This window comes from Martes martes (genome assembly GCF_963455335.1).
Source record: "Martes martes genome assembly, chromosome: 9".
NCBI lineage: Eukaryota > Metazoa > Chordata > Mammalia > Carnivora > Mustelidae > Martes > Martes martes.
The window spans coordinates 66,556,199-66,575,162 of NC_137896.1; the positions used below are offsets into that span (position 1 = coordinate 66,556,199).

General features: G+C 39.4%; 1 protein-coding gene across 2 annotated transcripts; it reads right to left on the reverse strand.

Moving 5' to 3' along the window:
• Positions 1 to 961: 961 nt before the first annotated feature.
• On the reverse strand, positions 962 to 14,108 carry LYG2 (lysozyme g2). Of its 2 annotated transcripts, XM_080812618.1 has the most exons (8): positions 14,084 to 14,108; positions 13,850 to 13,955; positions 13,478 to 13,594; positions 13,304 to 13,371; positions 7,158 to 7,298; positions 5,952 to 6,148; positions 5,049 to 5,187; positions 962 to 3,705 (listed from the first exon to the last, which is right to left on the reverse strand). In XM_080812618.1, exons 4-8 carry the CDS (start codon positions 13,344 to 13,346, stop codon positions 3,587 to 3,589), a joined length of 639 nt encoding a protein of 212 aa, XP_080668744.1. In that variant the 5' UTR covers positions 13,347 to 13,371; positions 13,478 to 13,594; positions 13,850 to 13,955; positions 14,084 to 14,108; the 3' UTR covers positions 962 to 3,586. The 2 variants fall into 2 exon arrangements, with proteins under 2 accessions (XP_080668744.1, XP_080668743.1); XM_080812617.1 differs by lacking the exon at positions 13,478 to 13,594.
• Positions 14,109 to 18,964: the final 4,856 nt, after the last annotated feature.

Here is an 18,964-nt window from a genome sequence, read left to right on the forward strand (position 1 = left end):
ATTTATTTTGAGAGAGAGAGATAGAGAGAGAGAGAGAAAGAGAGGGAGAAAAAGCATGAGAGGAGAGATATCAGTGGGAGGAGTAGACTCCTTGGCCAGCAAGGAGCCCGATGTGGAACTCGATCCCAGAACTCCAGGACCATGACCTGAGCCAAATGCAGTCGCTTAACCAACTGAGCCACCCAGGTGCCCCTATAAAAAAGCTTTTTTTTTTTTTTAAATAGAGTATTTTAGGGGTGCCTGGGTGGTGCAGTTGGTTAAGTGTCTGACTCTGTTTTGGTTCAGGTTGTGATCTCTGGGTTTGTGAGATTGAGCCCCGGGCTGGGCTCCACGCTCAGCATGGAGTCTGCTTGAGATTTTTCTCTCCTTCTCCCTCTGCCCCTCCCACTTGTGTGCATGCATGCCCTCTCTCTCTAAAACAAATCTTAAAAAAATAGTGGATTTTAAATCGAATACAAATAAACGTCCAGATGACAACTAGAAAGCAGTAACTGAGAGATAACTCCACTCCCTTTTGTATTCACTAGGCAGACAAACTAAGGGCTGCCTCACAGGCTATACCCACCCAGTGGGGCTGGCAAAGAAGAAAACTGCAGTCAGTCTCTTCACCTTTAGAGTCTTTTAACTTTCAGAGCTCCCTCTCTCCCAGGAATCCCGTGTCTTCATGACCCCCACCCTGCTTGCAAAGCCTTTCATTCTGGGGATGCTGCCACCACAACACCACCAATGACTGCTTAGTAATTTTTCAAATACTTTTTCCTTCAGTCTCCACAATACTCGAGGTTAGTCTTATTAGGGCCGTTAGTCATGTATGTTCCTTTAGCATAATGCAGAGGAAGTAAGGGAAGGAAGTTCTTCCATATCTGTGACCTCTAATAATGTTCTTAGCACTGATGCTTAAAGTCCTGTGAGGTATTGATTGCAAAGAAAGGAAAGGATGAGAATTTTTGTTGTTGTTGTTGCTTTCAAAACTATTTATAAGACAATCTTTCTTCATTTTCCAGAGAGAGCTTAGTTTTTAGACAACAAAAAGAAGTGACATTGTACACACTGGAATGTAAACAGAGCCATTCATTACCACTGAAAAGGACATAGGCAAAAAAAATTATAAAGAAAGTTGAGGATGACTGAAAGAATATTTAATGGAGCCACAATTGAATCTAACATCTTTAATATTGTTCTTAGTATCAACTGGAAAAATAGACTGGGACAGTTCTATCATATCTAATTAGTAATTCTAATAGATTATGGAAACCATGAGGCATAATGAGGCTTGTATTTATTTCCATATTGTTCTTACTACATTGTTAGGTCACAGAGGAAAGCAAGCAGTGTTGGAAGGTACCCCAGCCTCCAGCTATATCTAACCTTTGTGAAGCAGATGCTTTCGGTACCTTCCCATATCCCTAAGCATTCCTGGATTCTCAGGTAATTTCCAACTGCCATTATCTGCATTTCTGTGCTTACAATCTCTTTTCCTTGGAATTGCAGAAAAGTGTGCTGCCTATTTGCATGATGGAGCAGAGGAGCACAGAAGTAACATGCCTTCCCCCAGCCCTCAAAAGGGAGATCCCCCGATCAAGGACTCTTAAGAGTAGATGTATAAATACCCCAGCTCCTTATCCCCTAGGTAAAATAATCCTGAACTCTAAGTTTTGTACCATTTCTTGATGTTTGCTTGGAGGATTGAGCGCCAGTGCCCACCACAGTAGCTGGTTCGATGACCACATTTTATTATCTTTCTTCCCTTCCCTGTATCACCAAGTCCCTGCACCTCTCAAATAAGCTTTCTGGACCTGACTCCTTGTCTCAGGGTCTGTTTCTGTAGGAATCAACCTTAGACACCTTAAATATAGACTCTGCTATAGAACATTTCTTGGTATCCAAGTCATAAAGAGAATACTGGGGGAATTGATTCAGAATCTAAGTCAGCATACTATTTCTTGTTTTTCAAGTTACTTGGAAATTTTCTCACCTAAATGTACTTTATTGCTTTAGTAGTGACATTGGAGAGGCTGGCAATTGAAGGGGAGTACATGCTTGTGGTGGAAAGCCCAGAGGAAATCACTTTTAAGTAAAGTAAACATTCTGGATTGCGACATGCAGGGAAGATGTCAAAATCTTTAACAACTGGTACAGTGTGGTCTTCAACCAAGTATAAGAGATGTTGGACTGTATTCCGCAAGGCTGCCATACTAGCTGACCATTGACTCTACCCAGTGTAATATGGGGTTCCAGTTCTGCCTGAGTCAAATCTTCAGGCTAGGTTAAGAGGTTGTTGCGCAGAGAAGGTTTACCCAGCTTTCTCCGTGGGCACTCGGAGGTAGGTAGGTTTAATTTTGATTCCGTCTCAGAAAGAAAAGTAATGGGTAGAAATTTTTATCAAATATTCCCCCCAAAAGCTAAAAGCCAAGCAGGAGCCATTGTCGGCAGGGACTTTGAGGGTTTTACGCTCCAACATTATTATTTGTGCCCTCTCCTGAGGATGGTAGTAAAGCCAAAAACTGCACCAGGTTTTTCATTCTAGGGAACTTTTTCCCATTGTGAGTAGTCTGGGCAAGACCAAAGAGCAGAGTAGCCAAGGCGTAGGTATGTATTTGACCCAAGATAAGCCCATCAGAGTCTCTCTCCTGGAACTACGAAAGTGAAGCAGAATGATGTAAGGATGGAAGAAAAACTCTCTGGAGTACATTTATGCAAGGAGAGTGCTAATTCATTCATGCATTGAGGATGCTATCAAGTATGGTCAATTGGTTCCTGCTGCACAGAGTTACCTGGTTTCTCTTCCTGTCTTTGACCTTGTTGTTTCTATGAGTCTTTTGATAGCCTTCTCATAATTGACTTTTATTCCTTCAACTTCCAGAATTAGTTACGTTTGCTTGCAATTAAAGAACTATAACTCATTCAGGTCCTTTATGCTTATCTTCAGCCATGTTTTGTGGGGAGTGGACTCTTTGAACAAGTGTGTGGCAGAAATTCCTGAAAATAGAAGAAGCAAGTCCCTGGATCTTCAGCAAACAAGAGGAAGATGACACAGAATATTGGTGTGAGCCAGGGACATGGCATTCACTTTTGGAAGATCAGCTTCACCACAGTCAGCTCTCAGTTACTTGTGAAGCTAGAATTCCATCTCTAGTTTCTTCGTTGTCCCACAGGTTGACTAGCTTATGAGTTAAGCATATCTTACAATCAAAGCCCTAGTGGCTTGGACAAATACTTGGAAAAGGACAAAGGCTCAGGTCAGACTTTCCTGATAGCAATTTGGTAAAACAGGAGTCAGCAGGCATTGAAATCATGGAATAAAATAGGGTCTCATTGAAATATGTAGATGTCACTTACTATGATATTCACATTTACTATAAAATAATTGTGCATATATGTCTGTGAACATTTTATGGAAATCATATTATGAACTGGGTGGATTTCCTTTTCTTTTTCTCTTTTTGATGCTTATTTGCATTAAGAAAACTGAATTTTCTGTCATAATTGCAACCATTTCTTTGTGTTGGCTACAATACATCCATATCAAACTCACAAAGAGGGACCATCTGAACGCCTGTCAACACGGCCCCCCACAGAGCTTTGCTTAGAAGCCATGTCTTTTATAGAATTTAGCTCTGGCAAGAAGATCATTGACCAAGTCATTGTCTATGTCCGTTGGGGTGACAATGGCATCGATTCCTGACTTAAAGGCTGAGAGACCACCTGAAATGAAATAGAGATTCAGATTGAAATATTAACTTTCAGCAGAAATAAGAAATGAGCATTCCCAGGATGTCAGCCCTCCAGGCAAGTTTTTCAAAGCAGGCAGTCCCAAATTCTCCTTCCCCCTCCCTCCCTTCCTGAAAAGTTCAACCACCTCAAGAATCTCTGGAAAATTCCAGATTGTTTTCCTTCTCTCTCCTTTTAAAAGACTTTTGTTTTTCTTCCTGCAAAAGCCATATTTGCTTCTAATGTAGTCCAGGCCTGGCAAAACTTGATCCCCAGCAAATCTTCAGCCTGAGAATGTTTATAGCATTCTCCCAGTCATTAAATAACTTACTCATTTTTTAAAAATTTACTCATTTATTCACTGCCTCATTCAGTCATTCAATAAATGTTTTTATGCACCTACTGTGTGCCAGGATGGGTGCCACATGAGTGCAGGGTACATAATGGTACCCAAGACATAATCATTTTTTTGTAGGGATATGTGTGTGTATGCATGTGTGTATGTGTATTTTACCTCAAAATTTTAATCTTCTATAGTTATTTATGTGCTTACATGACTGTGCTTTGCTCTGATATATAGAGAAAAAGACCCCTTATCCTGATCCCTGATTTCAAGGACCCTGAAACTGAAAACAGAAATTTTTTATTCTAAATTAAGGACGGTAAATGTGGGAGGAGAAAGTTATATGCACTCCATGGGTCTGTAAGAGGTACACTTAATAGGACTTGATGTGGTGGGATATGAAAACAGAAGGAACCAGAGAACCTAAAAGAAATCTGGTTTTCTGGCTGGAATGACTAGACATATTATGGTGCGATTCACAGAGACAGAAAAAAGAGAAGAGACAGAAAAACAGAAGAAAGAGCAAGTTTATGGTGGGAGGCTAGTGACTTAATTCAATCTGGATGATGCTGAACTTGAGGTCTGTGATCAGCCAAGCAGAGACCTCCACTTAGATATGATACTGAAAACCCTGGTATCATAGCTCAGAGTAAACATTTGTTCAAACAAAGAAAGTGGTTGATTTCTTGCATTAGGAAAAAAAAAAAAAACTATCAGAGGAAGGCAAACATTCTTTTCGCAATAGCTTTTGCATTAACTGATGAGAGATATGATATGAACACCAACATCTGGCAGGAGGGGAAATGGAAGTTGGGGAGGAAGATCCCTCAAAGTAACTCAGTTGTTCAGAGAGCATTAGTGCAGCCTTTTGGCAGTTCTGTCAAGTCCCACTGGTGGCCCCTTGGGAATACTCCCAAGGAGGCCCAGGGCACATCTGGCCTTCAGAGGTCTCACGCACTGCTCTTTTAAACAAAGCTCCACAAACATGACCTACCTTTCAGGTGTTGAGCCACACTCCACGTGGGGAATTTTTTCTGGATTGCCTTAATTTTGTCTGCTAGAATCCCAACACCCTGCAAAAGGTGTTCTTTGCTGTCCCAGGTACCAACAGGGTGATGAATTTTTTTATCAAGCTAGAAAAATCAGATAATAATGTCAGTATCTGGATGAAGCTGCACATTTTTCTACTATTCCTGATTTCTATTCCTTGTGTTCAAGTGCAGAGCCACGGTCTCGTGGCTTTATCTCCACAGAATCAATTCTACCTTCTCTCACAGAAAAGAGAGTCAGACAAAGTATGATTTGGGAGATGTGGGTGTGGCATAGTTTTCATTAAACTCTCGAATATACATATATGAAAATGTTTCAAAACAAATAATTAGCATTCAATGACTAGACATTTGCAGTCAAAGATAAAAATTCATTTCTAATTGAGATAGTTCAAAGCTTAGGTCTCCACAGACAATTTAAAATAAAAATTCAAACATTCAGATAATTTGGATTCCCTTCCTCCAATTTGCCTAAAGAACCGTTTGATTCAAGTAGAGCTTAATTATAGTGTTTTGATCCATAGATAAAATTCACTACTTTATGAACCCCAAATGTACACCTCTAATCAGTGCCCTTTATAAGATTTTCTCAATTTAAGTGCGTTGCATATTATTAATTGCAAATTGTAGTTTTAAAACTCATAAAATACTTTTTCTGAAGATACCCCAAAACTGCTAAATCTGGAATTAAATACCAAAGACATGTTACAGAAATACAGAAGTACAACTTGTGCTGAAATACCAGGGTGTTTTGAAGCCTGAAAGTACTACCAATGGGCATCTAGTTTGGTTTGAACTTCCATAAGGAAGGATGAAGTGGGGCTGACTGAAATTTTCTTGTCAAGTACCTGCATCAAGCCAAATTTAAGTCCCCTGTGGTCCCAGCCATCTTCCAGGACAGTTCCACCATGGCTTTCTCTGGAGATGATGGCTGCGATGAGAGCAGGGTCCACACAGTACCTCAGCCCAACTTCTTTGATCAGAATCTGGTAAGGTTTTAAGGCCCTCAAATCCATCTCAGCAAACATTTCAGAACCACGGATCCCTAAGTCAATAGAAAATAAACTGTTTACTCCAGAAGAGAACACTTTTTCAAAGTTTAGTAAGTCAATCACAACCCCGACCACAGCCCACAGCTTGGGACAACTATTCTAGGACATTTTTTTAATCTCTAATTGCATAAACCCAGAAAGGTCCACACCCCAGGCAGTACCACTTCTGCTCTCTTTCTTGTTCTTCTGTTACCTGCCACATTGGTGCCTTGGGAAGACTCTTGAACTAGAAGTTAGCCAACCTAAATTTGAGTCTGGTTCTGCTACTACCTAGCTCCAGGCCCATGAGAAGTCTCTTCTTGCTGAGCCTCAGTTTTCAGATCTATAAATTGGGGAAGTAGGATTAGATTGACCTTGTAGTTGCTTCCAGCGCTGATGTTCTAATACTGGGATAACATGAAGAAGACTTTGGAACAGGATTACAAAAGAGAGGATGTACAAAGAGCAAGAAGCTCTCTTAAAAAGCTCATGCTATAACATGAAGTAAACACAACAAACAAAAAACAAAGGCAGAATTTAATATTTAATGTAAGCAATCATTTAATTATGTAGAAATAAACAAATTTGGGTAAGGTTTGGAAAGACTGAGGGAAAATGAATAGGAGTAGTTTGTTAGGTTTGTCAAGATTCTGCTTACTTCTAATTTTATTTTATTTTTTTAAAGATTTTATTTACTTATTTGACAGACAGAGATCACAAGTAGGCAGAGAGACAGGCAGAGAGAGAGAGGAAAGTGGGCTCCCTGCTGAGCAGAGAGCCCGATGCGGGGCTTGATCCCAGGACCCTGGGATCATGACCTGAGCTGAAGGCAGAGGCTTTAACCCACTGAACCACCCAGGCGCCCCTTACTTCTAATTTTTAACTTTGATCTTTTGCTATAACAGCAATTATACCTTTTCAAAATTAAGCTACCTCCTAAAAAAGAATATGAAAATGATGAAAGGGAGAATATGAAAATGATGAAAGGGGGAAAGCCAAATATTTGCTTTGCTTTTCACTTACCACAGTTCATCAACCTGGTTATATCACAGGTGGCACCAGAGGTCTCCATGGTCATGATATCACCATAGCAGCCATGGTACAAGCGGGGATGCAGGTGAGGGTTCATTGAGTGAGTGAAGGGGTATGAGCCCCTAGAAGTGCCTGGGGGGAGAGAATGATAATTCTCAGGAAACTTGTGAGAAATATTGCTCGAGTTGCTATAATGAGCATTACTAAACCAAGGTGAAGTCTCACCAAGGTGAAGCCATACTTACTCTTTCCTAACATGCTCTCGAAGACCCCTAGGATAGCTCATCAGACAACACAGAACAGAAGATTCCCCAACCCATTTTCTCCAACCTTAAAAAAATTTTTTTTAAGCAGTCTCCACACCCATCATGGGGCTTAAACTCATGACCTGGAGATCAAGTGTCACCTGCTCGGGATGCCTGGGTGGCTCAGTCAGTTAAGCGGCTGCCTTCAGCTTGGGTCATGATCCCGGCATCCTGGGATGAGTACCACATCGGGCTCCTTGCTCAGCAGGAAGCCTGCTTCTCCCTCTGCCTGCCACTCTGTCTGCCTATGCTCTCTCTCACTCTCTCTCTCTCTCTCTCTCTCTCTGACAAATAAATAAATAAATAAATAAATAAATAAATAAATAAAAGACACTAAAAAATTAGGTATCAGTAAAAAAAAAAAAAAAAAAAAAAGACTCACATGCTCCACTGACTGAACCAGCCAGGAACTCCTGAAAATTTTTAAAGAAGTACTTAATTCTAAACATTGTACAAAGTATTATGAAAACCAATTTTTATAGGTCTCAAAAACATTTGCTACAATCTTGATCAGAATTAAAATTGCCACTACAGTTTTAAGCAGGAACTCTGAAAGAAATTTTAAGACACTTCTACCACTTCTACATCTGGGGATATAAACATCTGGATTAACAATTGCCTTTGCTTAAGAAAATAAGAAAGAAGGATAGTAATACCACTTAAGTTAAAAAAGAAGGGTACCATTAACTTAAAATATCCATTTTATATCATGTTTCTGTGAAGTTGAGCTTCTAAGTATAATTAGTAAAATTAGAAATAAAATTCAACCTACCATAAAAACTTAAGTTAAATCCTATTCTTATTTTTTTATTTTTTTCTTATGAAGTGACTTACTGTCCAAGTCTATTTACTAAAGGAGATAAAGAGCTTTTCTGTAAATTGGAAAATTTGTTCTAATAGCTCCTGGAACTATTGACTTATATCTTAAGACTACAAATACTTGTTATAAGAAATATATTTACTAAAATATTTGATGTAAAATACTACATTGTTTCAATTAGTGTTGTAAATGGTGTTTTTTAAAAAAATGGTGTTTTTAAATAGAGAGATGGATTTTACCCACTCACTGTAGGTCTAGTTCTGATTAACTTGACAGTATAAAGAGACTATCTTAGAATTAGGCACACAATCATTGGAACTACTCCATATAAATATGGATTTTAGAAGGAAAACAAAGCGACTCTAAAGATTAACTTTTTAAAAAACAAAGCTCATCAAAACAAATGAAAATATGGGTACAATTTACTTTCTCCCAACTACAAACAGGCAAAAAAAAAAAAAAAGCTATTATAAATGTATCAGGAAGTCAGATGGTGAAATTGTCAAGTAACTCAGAATACTTAGAAAGCCTATTTAGATAATAAAACCAGTAGAAATCAGCAAAGCCATTAAATTTCTCTAAGTAGTTTGGATTTCCATGTGATGCAAAGAGTGTGGCATTGGCACTCTCCATGGCCCTCAGCATAGAACTTTGTGCATCCAATATGTGTAGGAAATACACATGAATGAATGAATAGATAGATTTCCATGACACAGATCATATGTAAGATAGAGGTGTAGAAGCTGTGAGTGAGGGTGCAGACTGACAACATATAACCAAAATATGACCACTTTTCTCCACCCCTGCTACCACCAGAGTCCAAACTACAACCATTGCTCATCTTGATTATTATAAAAGCTCCCTAATCGATCTTCCTCCCCCACCTTTGCAATCTGTTCCCCAGCACCCTGACTGGTTTCTGGAAACATGCATGGGATCATATCATTCTTCTCTCTTAACCTTCCAGTGGTTTTCAATCAGTCATTTGTGGACTTCAAGCCCTGTCTGATCTGGTCTCTGCTCACTTTCAGACTTTTCCTTCCCTTTCCTCACTCTTCTCCAGTCACATTTTTCTTGCTTCTCCTTCAACATCCCAGGCAGGTTCCTGCCTCAAGGCCTTTATATTTACAGACCCTTTTGCCTAGAATGCTATTCCTCCAGGTATGTACATGATTTGCTGCCTCACTGCCTTCGGGACTCTGTTCAAGTACCAACTATCAGTGAAAGATATGAATAAACAGTTCATAAACAAAAAAGAAAAGAATCCTTAAATGTATAAAAAGGTGCTTAACCACACTCAAAAGAGAATACTATAATAAAACATCACCAAGACACTACATTTTGCCAATTTAATTGGCAAGAATCCAAAAATTTGACAATGTATTGTGACAATGAGGCTGTGGGGGAAGAGGCAGTCTTATGCATTGCTGTGGAAGGAGATTTTGCAATAGGCTGTTGTTTCAGCACTGTTTATAGCAGGCAATGTCTGGGAACAATGCACGTGTCATCCATATAGGGACTGAGTAAGCTAAGCCACTTCCACACACAGGTTACTATGCAGTTGCGGAAAGGAAAGAGGAAGAACTGTATAGATATATGGTTCTATAACATTCTATAACATTATTTCCAGGTACAGAATAATATTTCTAGAATTATATTCTTTGTTTGAAAAAAGGAGAATATATGATTATATGTGTTTGTCTATGTGTGTGAGAGAGAGAGATTTCCTTATATATTCAAAAGAAACAATACAAAGATGAACCAAAAATTAATAAATATTGTTAGTTGTGGGGCAAGATAAGAAGAGGTAAAAGGGACAGGGATAGAGGCGAGACTTCTCTAAATGTACCTTTTTTATAGTTTTTATTTTGGAGCCATATAAATATTTCTATAATTTAAAATTTTAAATTGAATAGAAAAAATCCTAAAAAGTAAAAGACAAATCTAACATTATATCAAATTGAAAATTTAATTGACATATAGAAGAGGATTATTTCTGGCTACTTAAAAACAAGTCAGTGTAAATATATACCACTAGTGGAATACATCCTATAAACGTGAAGAATCATAAGTAAAGGGGCACCTGGGTGGCTCAGTGGGTTAAGCCTCTGCCTTCGGCTCAGGTCATGATCTCAGGGTTCTGGAATCGAGTCCCGCATCGGGCTCTCTGCTCGGCAGTGAGCCTGCTTCCCCTCTCTCTCTGCCTGTCTCTCTACCTACTTGTGATCTCTCTCTCTCTCTGTCAATAAATAAATAAAAATCTTTAAAAAAAAAAGAATCATAAGTAAATCTTAAACTATATGCACAGGATCATCATTGGTTGGTAATACTGTCATAGTTATTTTGAAACTAATATATGTAAATAATCATGTTAATACTATTAGGAGCCAGGATTTTTAGTAAATCCTTTGTATTCATAAATATTAATATGGAATATCAGTATGAATACATAATTATTTTTCTCTTTTAAAAATATATATATACTGTCTAAGTTCTCCCCACTGAAAAGACCTGGAAGGAATTACACCCCATAGCAATGGAGCACCCCTGGGACTTATACTATGGTCTCTAAATACTATTTCCCACTCAGAGGAACCAGTGCACTTCAGAAAAAAGTCTCATTTCTGGTCTGGGGCAGGAAATGTTTCAGGTGAGCCAGGAACATCTTCTTGTACCAGAGCTGGTCCTTACACATTTTAGACACATACTAAAACATTTGTAGATAAAATGTTTTGATCTTTTGTGTTGTTTCACAATATTCTAACCTCCTTCCCTCCCAAAAAATGCAGAGATGAGGGATAGATAAAATAAGAAAGCAAAGTGTTGAAAACCATAGATGTTTGATGACGGTACATGGGAGTTACACTGTTGCCTCCCCCATTTTATGTGTTTGAAACATTCTACAACAAATTTTTTAATCACCTTATTAAAGAGCCTTTTTTTCTACCTACATTAAAAAGGCAACACACTCATGCCGCATTCCTTATCATCCATTACCTTACATTATTTTATTTACATCACTTGTCACCACCTGACATGTCTTCCTTCCTTCCTTCTTATATTTCTTCCTCTCTTTTTTTCTATCTATTCCTATCTAAGTATTCTTCCTAGAATACTTTTTTCCCTATCCTATCTCCTCCTCAGCACCTAGAATAGTGCCTGGGACAAAGTGGACATTCTTTTTTTTTTAAAGATTTTATTTATTTATTAGAGAGAGAGAGCGAGCAGGGGCAGAGTGAGAGGGAGAAGCAGACTCCCCACCAAGTGGGGAGCCTGATGTGGGACTTGATCCCAGGACCCCAAGATCATGACCCAAGCTGAAGGCAGACACTCAACCGACTGAGCCACCTAGGCGCCCCACAAAGTGGACATTTAATAAATATTTGTAAATGGATATTGGATAGATGGATGGATGGATTGATGAATGAATGAGAAGTAAAGGAATTATCTAAGTTATCTGGATCAAGCCCGTATGTCAAAAGTTTACATTTGAGACACCTGTTGGCTCAGTCAGTTAAGCATCTACTTTTGGCTCAGGTCTGGGATCAAGTGCCACATCGGGCTCCTTGTTTGGCAAGGACCCTGCTTCCCCCTCTGTCTGCTCCCCCTGCTTGGGCTCTCTCTCTCTCTCTGACAAATAAATAAATGATATCTTGAAAAAAAAAGTATCAATTTCTTTTTACTGGAGAGCTGGCCTTTGCTATGCTCCACGTGTAGCCCACAGACCACAGTTATCAATGTGATCTGGATGCTTATTAAAAATGCATATTTCTGGACTCCTCATACCAGGTCTGTTGAACCAGAGTCTTTAGGTATAAGGCGTAGGTTAACCAGGATTCCCAGCTTATGTATCTAAGTTTGCTTTAAGGGGATTAGAATATGACCATGGACTTTACACTACTTGTGTTGACATCATAAACACACAGGCCCTTCGTAATTATAGTCACCTTTCAGTTAAGCATAGGTAGTAGAGTAGCTCATAATTAGTCTACTTGCTATATAACTCTGCTCCTACCTGGAAATTAAAGAAGGAATAAAAATTTAAAACTATGTTCCTTTGCCTTTGACCATATAAATAATCGGAAATTATCAGTTTTCTGTAACCTCACTTTTTCAAATTTAGAATTAAACATTATAGAAACACTTTTTTCTCAAACTTCACTCTATTCATAAAGACAACTTAAACATTGTTTACAATGGCTTTTCATTTTTCCTATGCCAAATTTTCAATCTTTTCTTATTCAAAGTCCCTCAGCATCTCACCAGCCTACCTTTCTAACCTTACCCTCAGAAATCCTCACTTCTGTACTGTTGCACTGATCTATTTACTGTACTCCCAATACTCTTTTTTAAAAAGATTTTATTCATTTATTTGACACACAGAGAGAGATCACAAGTAAGTAGAGAGGCAGGCGGAGAGACGGGGGGGAAGCAGGCTCCCTGCTGAGCAGAGAGACCAATGCGGGACTTGATCCCAGGACCCTGAGATCATGACCTGAGCTGAAGGCAGAGGCTTAACCCACTGAGCCACCCAGGTTCCGCCTCCCAATACTCTTCATTCATTTCTGCCTCCCTATACAAAAGGCATTCTACCCATCCAGCAGACTCTTCTCTTATCAAATAATACCAAACATTCCTCAAGTATTACATCCTCCACTTTCTGGTCTCAACATTCTGACTAGATGTGAACTCTTTATCCTAAACTCCTCCCAGACTAGAGTCTTTTTCTGTCTATACTCATTTAACTTATTTACTGCCTGGTATTAATAATTTTATCTTCATATGTCTTGCCTCTGAAGGCACTGTTCCATAAATTCCCACTAACAGTGCCTTTACCTGCTTGACAAGCAGAATACACTGTTAATTATAGATGTCAGCAGCTGATTCATGGCCAGGCTGATTAGGAGAGCCCTAATGATTACATGTAACCATTGCTTTTTCTGATTCATGACTATGCTACACGTTTTTGTAGACACCCTGCAAAAGATGCTAAATGTCAATAAATGACTTACCAATGAGGGCAATAAGTCCCCAAAACAGGATAGAGGACAGCATGGTTGTGAATCTTATCCTACAGCTCCTATTATAATTTGAAAGAGAAACTGGTTAATTTTAAAACTTAAAAGTTTCCTGAAGGAAATGTGTTTTAACTAAAAGAAAGTATAGAATCATTTCCAGTATAATACCTTTTTGCCAGTTCCAAGATATTAGTCTCAAAGGCTCAGTATTATGATTCATTGAATCACTCTTTCCTAAGTATGATCTTCCAACTCATTTTAATCCAATTTCATATTGACATGAGCCTACAAATAACTTAAATATGTTAGGCTAACACATATGCCCATCCTTTCTCCAGTCTTGCTCATATCACAATTTTGTTCCTATTCTTCTACTGTAGTCTCCTTAGAAAACCAAGACAAACCACTGAGAGGAGCATCAGAGATCATAACTCAGAAGAGGTCTGCTGTGTTCCCTACCTTCCTCCACCAACTCTATCTTTGTTTTCATTCAAAAGACAACTTACTTGTTCTACATAATACAAGAAGGTGAGCACTAACCTGGTTTGTGACCTTGCAGAGAAAGTCTCTCCTCTCTGTTTAGGAAAGTCCCCTGTCTTCAGCACTACCCTGCACGCCAGGCTTTAACAAAGCAGTGGCTTTTGTCCTAAAAGACAAGTTAAACAATTTGAGAACCCATTAGTTGGTAGATTTATGATTACCTTGCTTTGATCCGAACTTCAATGTGGCTCTGCCCCTGTGGAGGAGATTCTAAACTCCAGCACGTAGACTTACCTGCCTCTTTTTACCTTCATCCTGTACCATTGATGGTTGGAGGAGCTTTATATATGGTTTCAAAACCCTCTCTTTAAACCACTGACCTCATTAGACCCGATTATAATGACACTTTGTACTTAGGTGGCCCTTTTAATAAAAATATTTCAAAACATTTATTAACCACTATTAATTAATTAATCTAATGAACCCCCAAGTTATATTGGAGGCATATATTTGGTGGAGAGTTTCTGGGTATCTAAAATTGAGCTGGGTCAACAGCTTCTAAATTTGAGAACAAGAAACAGATAATTAGCATTAAAAAGATAAACAGAAAATATGAGCAGCTCTCATTCCCAGATTGGTTGTTCGCCTGAAGGCTGAGCCTCCTGCTCTTTGTTCCTCATTCCATTGTCACATGATCTGCATACCAATATGTCACATGGCTCCTTGCTCCAATTATACTCTGACAAACAGAGCCAAGAGTGCCCACCTGCTCTGGGAGATCAGTACAAAGCCAGAGAGTAGCACTAGTTTCCCAAACTATCTGAGGAAATGGGAAAAAAAGATTCGGCCATGGATGAAAATTTTTTCAAGGATGGAGTGTCTTTCTTCACACTTATGTCCAAAAGAAGAGATAAAGCACATTGTGCAGTCCTGAGAATAAGAAATGGAAAGGACGTTCTTGAAATAGGCAAGCACATTTTCCAAAGGGGAAGAAATCTAACACAGGTCCTACTACCAGTGTCAGAAGTTTCTAAGACTGTACACAATCCTTCCATAAATCCACCAGGTGAACACAGGTGTGAGAGAGACTGAGCGGGAGGTAATGAAGATGAAGGCCCTAAGTAAACAACTTGCTAGGCTCCCTGGCCATGAATAAACCACAGCTTCTAGGAGATCATGCCCTCATGAAGCTGATCTCTGCACTACCTCATTGTTTTCACTTCTGCCCTGCCTGCTTTTCTATTTGTAGAATAGATTTCCCTTTAAGTGTCCTCCAGCCTTCCATTCCAGGGAATAAGGGTGGGGATATTCTATATCAATGATGATTCCTGCCTTGACTATCACGAAAATGATTCATGGCAGGGGCTGGCTCTACCACCATCAATGCTTGCAGTCAGGGCTACTCTTTAATAAGGGGTTTTGCGTGAGTCCAGCTTCTCAAGCATGGTCCTCAGGAGCACATGGGCTGTTACACAGACATTGTGCTCATGACCCTCCCCCCCACTCCCCTGCTCCCCGCAGGACAAGGTGGGAGAAAGAAGAAAGGAAGAAGAAGGAATAAAGGAAGAATGAAAAGTGTGTAAAAGATTCTAGGTAGATGCTCCTATAGAACAAAAGTAAAAACAAAACATTTGAAGTACTGTTAAAACATTGGAAGCCTATTTTATTCCTCTCCCTGTTTTCACATAGTGGGGCTACAAGTCCTTCTAGGTATGAAGCTCTTAATGTCCAGGCCTTCTGTAATTTAAGTAAATGCCTTCAAACTGATGTGGATCTTATTAAGTTTTCTTCAAATTGTGAGAATACAAATAAACATTTATTTGACACCCATCATACATCAGGTTCCTATGTACATATATCATTCAATCCTCCAACAACTCTGTAAGATAGGTATTATTCCTATTTTAGAGATGAGGAAACTGAGACTCAGAGAAATTAAGCAACTTGTCAAAGATGGCACAGTCAGGACATGGCAAAGCTGGGATTTGAGCCCAGGTCTATAAGATTCCAAAATCCATGCTTTCCTACTATGTCCAAGATACTAGTGCTATGGACTGATGACCCTGCAGACTAATTATTACAACAGGTTCAGATCAATCAATTTACACACAAAACATTGTCTGTGATCTGAATAAATCACTCCAGTTGCAGATATTTAGCAGTCATTTGTCTGTAGTAGTAATGCTGTAGTAATTTTTTTTTGTAATGCTGTAGTAATTTTTTTTTGAGAGGGGAGAGAGAAAGAGTGAAGGGTAAGGAAGGCAGATGGAGAGAGAAAGAGAATCTTAAGTAGGCTCCATGCCCAGCACAGACCCCCAACATGGGGCTCTATCTGACAACCCTGAGATCATGACCTAAGCTGAAAACAGATGCTTCACCAACTGAGCCACCCGGGCACCCTGATGCTGTTGTAATTTTTAAATACAAATATGAATCAACTGAATTCACAGGCTGTCACTTTATATCTTCACTAATAACATGCATTGAGTTTCTATAGTAGGCCTGGCAGAACAGTAGTAAGGGGCATAGCCTAGGTCTGCACCCAGGTTTGTTGCATTCCAAAGCTTAACTTTTAATTAATTACCTAAAACCCAATGAACGGTTAAGTGTGGATGCTATCCTATAAGGGTCTGAGGAAAATTTTGACATTGAAAAGTAATTTACAGAATGAATGATTCCCCATCTCTTCCCAAGGGTGTTAACAGTGACTGTACATGTGGGTTGTACTGATGGTGCCAGGAGGAACTTGGAGGGATGAGTCATCTGCTATAATCTCTATCAGACCCCCTGTTTTCCCAAAGTAACAATATAATCTATATGCAAAAAAACATCCTTTCTTGTGGCATCTGGGTGACTCAGTCTGTTGAGCATCCGACTCTTGATTTTGGCTCTGCTTATGATCTCAGGGTCATGGGATCTAGCCTGGCATCAGACTGTGCACTTGGCATGGAGTCTGATTGTCATTCTCTCTCTCCCTCTCCGTCAGCCACCCCCCCACCCCCTGCTCATGCTCTCTTTCAATCTCTCTGTAGTTTTTTTTAAAATTATTATTATTATTTTTATTACTCCTCCTCCTACTACTACTACTATTTTAAGATTTTATTTATTTGAGAGAGAGAGAGAGCATGAGCAGTGGGGAGGGGCAACAGAAGAAGCAGACTTCACAGTGATTAGGGATCCTGATGTAGGACTTGATCCCAGGATCCTGGGATCATGACCTGAGCCAAAGGCAAATGTTTAACCAACTGAGCCACCCAGGCACACCTCTCTGTCTCTCTAAATGAAGAAATAAAATCTCTTTTAAAAATGTCCTTGGGGCACCTGGGTGAAGTCAGTTAAGCATCTGAATCTTGGTTTCAGCTCAGGTTGAGATCTAGGGGTCATGGGATAGAGCCACACATCAGCCTCTGAACTCAGGCCCCACGCTTAGCCTGGAGTCTGCTTGAGATTCTCTCACCCTCTCCCTCTGTCCTTCCTGCTCTCTCTCTCTCTCTCTCTCTCTCTCAAAAATAAATAAATATATCTTTTTAAAAGAAAGTATTCTTGCTATACAAATGAAGCCCTATGACCAGTCCCCTGAGTTCCATCAACCTCCCAAACAGTTGTCTACCTCTAAGACTTTTCAAGAAAACAGTTCTCTAGTTGTGGTTCCTGGTCCTAGGGGTGAGGACTCCAATTATCCCTAACATCTAAATGACCTCGCCAAGAGACCTTAAGCCAAAATGTATGTAGCTTCCACAAAAACAGCTTGCTTTCCCTCTGTGTCACCAAAGCAGGGTGTGGCAGGAAGACCCCTGGCCCAGAAGTCTAGGGATCCAGCTTGCAGTCTTAGTTCTGTCCGTAAACCAGCTGAGGGCCCTTGGGTAGGTCACCAGTCTAGACATCATTTCCCCATTTATAGGGTAAAAAACCTGGATGACAACAGATGATCTTCAGACCCTCCTCTGGCTCCAGCAATCTATTGGATCCAGAAGAGGAAATAAATATGGGAGGTTAAACAGAGAGGTTTAAATATGTATTAAGTCTGTATTACAATTTTTCAGGGTAACTTGGACTGCATTTTAGTTCTCATCAAAATCACAAATGCCATGCAATTCTTCCTGTGTTTTAGGGTGGATCCAAAGTAAATTTTCCTCTCTATCTTGTAACTGACAAGTAGTAGAACTTTGAGTTCAGGATCCTGATCATCAATCATTTTCATATTGACAGGGGCAGTAAGAAAGGTATGTTATTTGTTTGCTTGCTTGCTTATTTGTTGGTCTCAGCCATAGTTACAGATTTCCCTGTCATGCTGGGTGAGCTGCAGAAGATATGAGCAAGACCAACGGAAGTTTTAACTTTGCATTTGTCAAGAGTAGTCCCAGAATTGCCGAAAATAATATAAATGACTGAAAAATACAGTACATTGAAAAATCAAGATTCTTTTTGTCGTAATAGTCAGGAGACTTTTAGATCCAGGTTCGGATTGCTGTAGCTCATAGTCTGAGGCTAGATGGGGATCACAGTCTGGGGAATCATTATTCCTGTCACAATGCCTATCACTGTGATACTGAAGCCCAAGACAAGACTCAAATCCTTTGGCAATTCTACAGAATTTTTAAATTTTTTTTCTGTTGCCTCTCTGCTTCCTAAACCAATGTTCTGCTCCCCTTAGGTTAATCTGATAACAGAATTATATTAATTAATTAATTAATTAATTAATGACCTAAACTTAAAGTAATATCATTTGCAGGTAAAATTTAATTTTAAATTTTAACCGGTGTCTTCAATACCTGAAGTCTTATTTTTTCAAAGTGAGAAATGAGTCTGTTTGCCAAGGGGATGCAGAAACTAGAGGACAGCCATCACACAGGCATGTGCGCGCTCGCACACACACACACACACACACACACACCTCTTTGCAAAAAAATTATTATTTTTATAATAAAATACATGGATTTTGAAAATACACACCTTTATTGTGGGGAAAAAAGTTAAATCTGCTTTAATTTTTAAGATAAAAAACCAGATTCAGAAAATTCTCTCTTTCAACTCCCCCTTGGAACTCTGTTCCAAACCACCATCTACCCAGGGTAGCCTTTATATGCCTATGTCATTGAGAGAGCTTCAGTGGAAAAGTTTAAGAAGTACTGTCCTGGGGCGCTGGGTGGCTCGGCGGGTTGGGGCCTCTGCTTT

Coding starts and splice junctions, on each gene's coding strand:
- LYG2 (XM_080812617.1), bottom strand. CDS start 13,346: ATGCTGTCCTCTATCCTGTTTTGGGGACTTATTGCCCTCATTG. Junction 6,149..7,157: donor AACCAGGTTGATGAACTGTG/GTAAGTGAAAAG, acceptor CTATTGACTTAG/GGATCCGTGGTTCTGAAATG. Junction 3,706..5,048: donor TGTGGCTCAACACCTGAAAG/GTAGGTCATGTT, acceptor ATTTCATTTCAG/GTGGTCTCTCAGCCTTTAAG.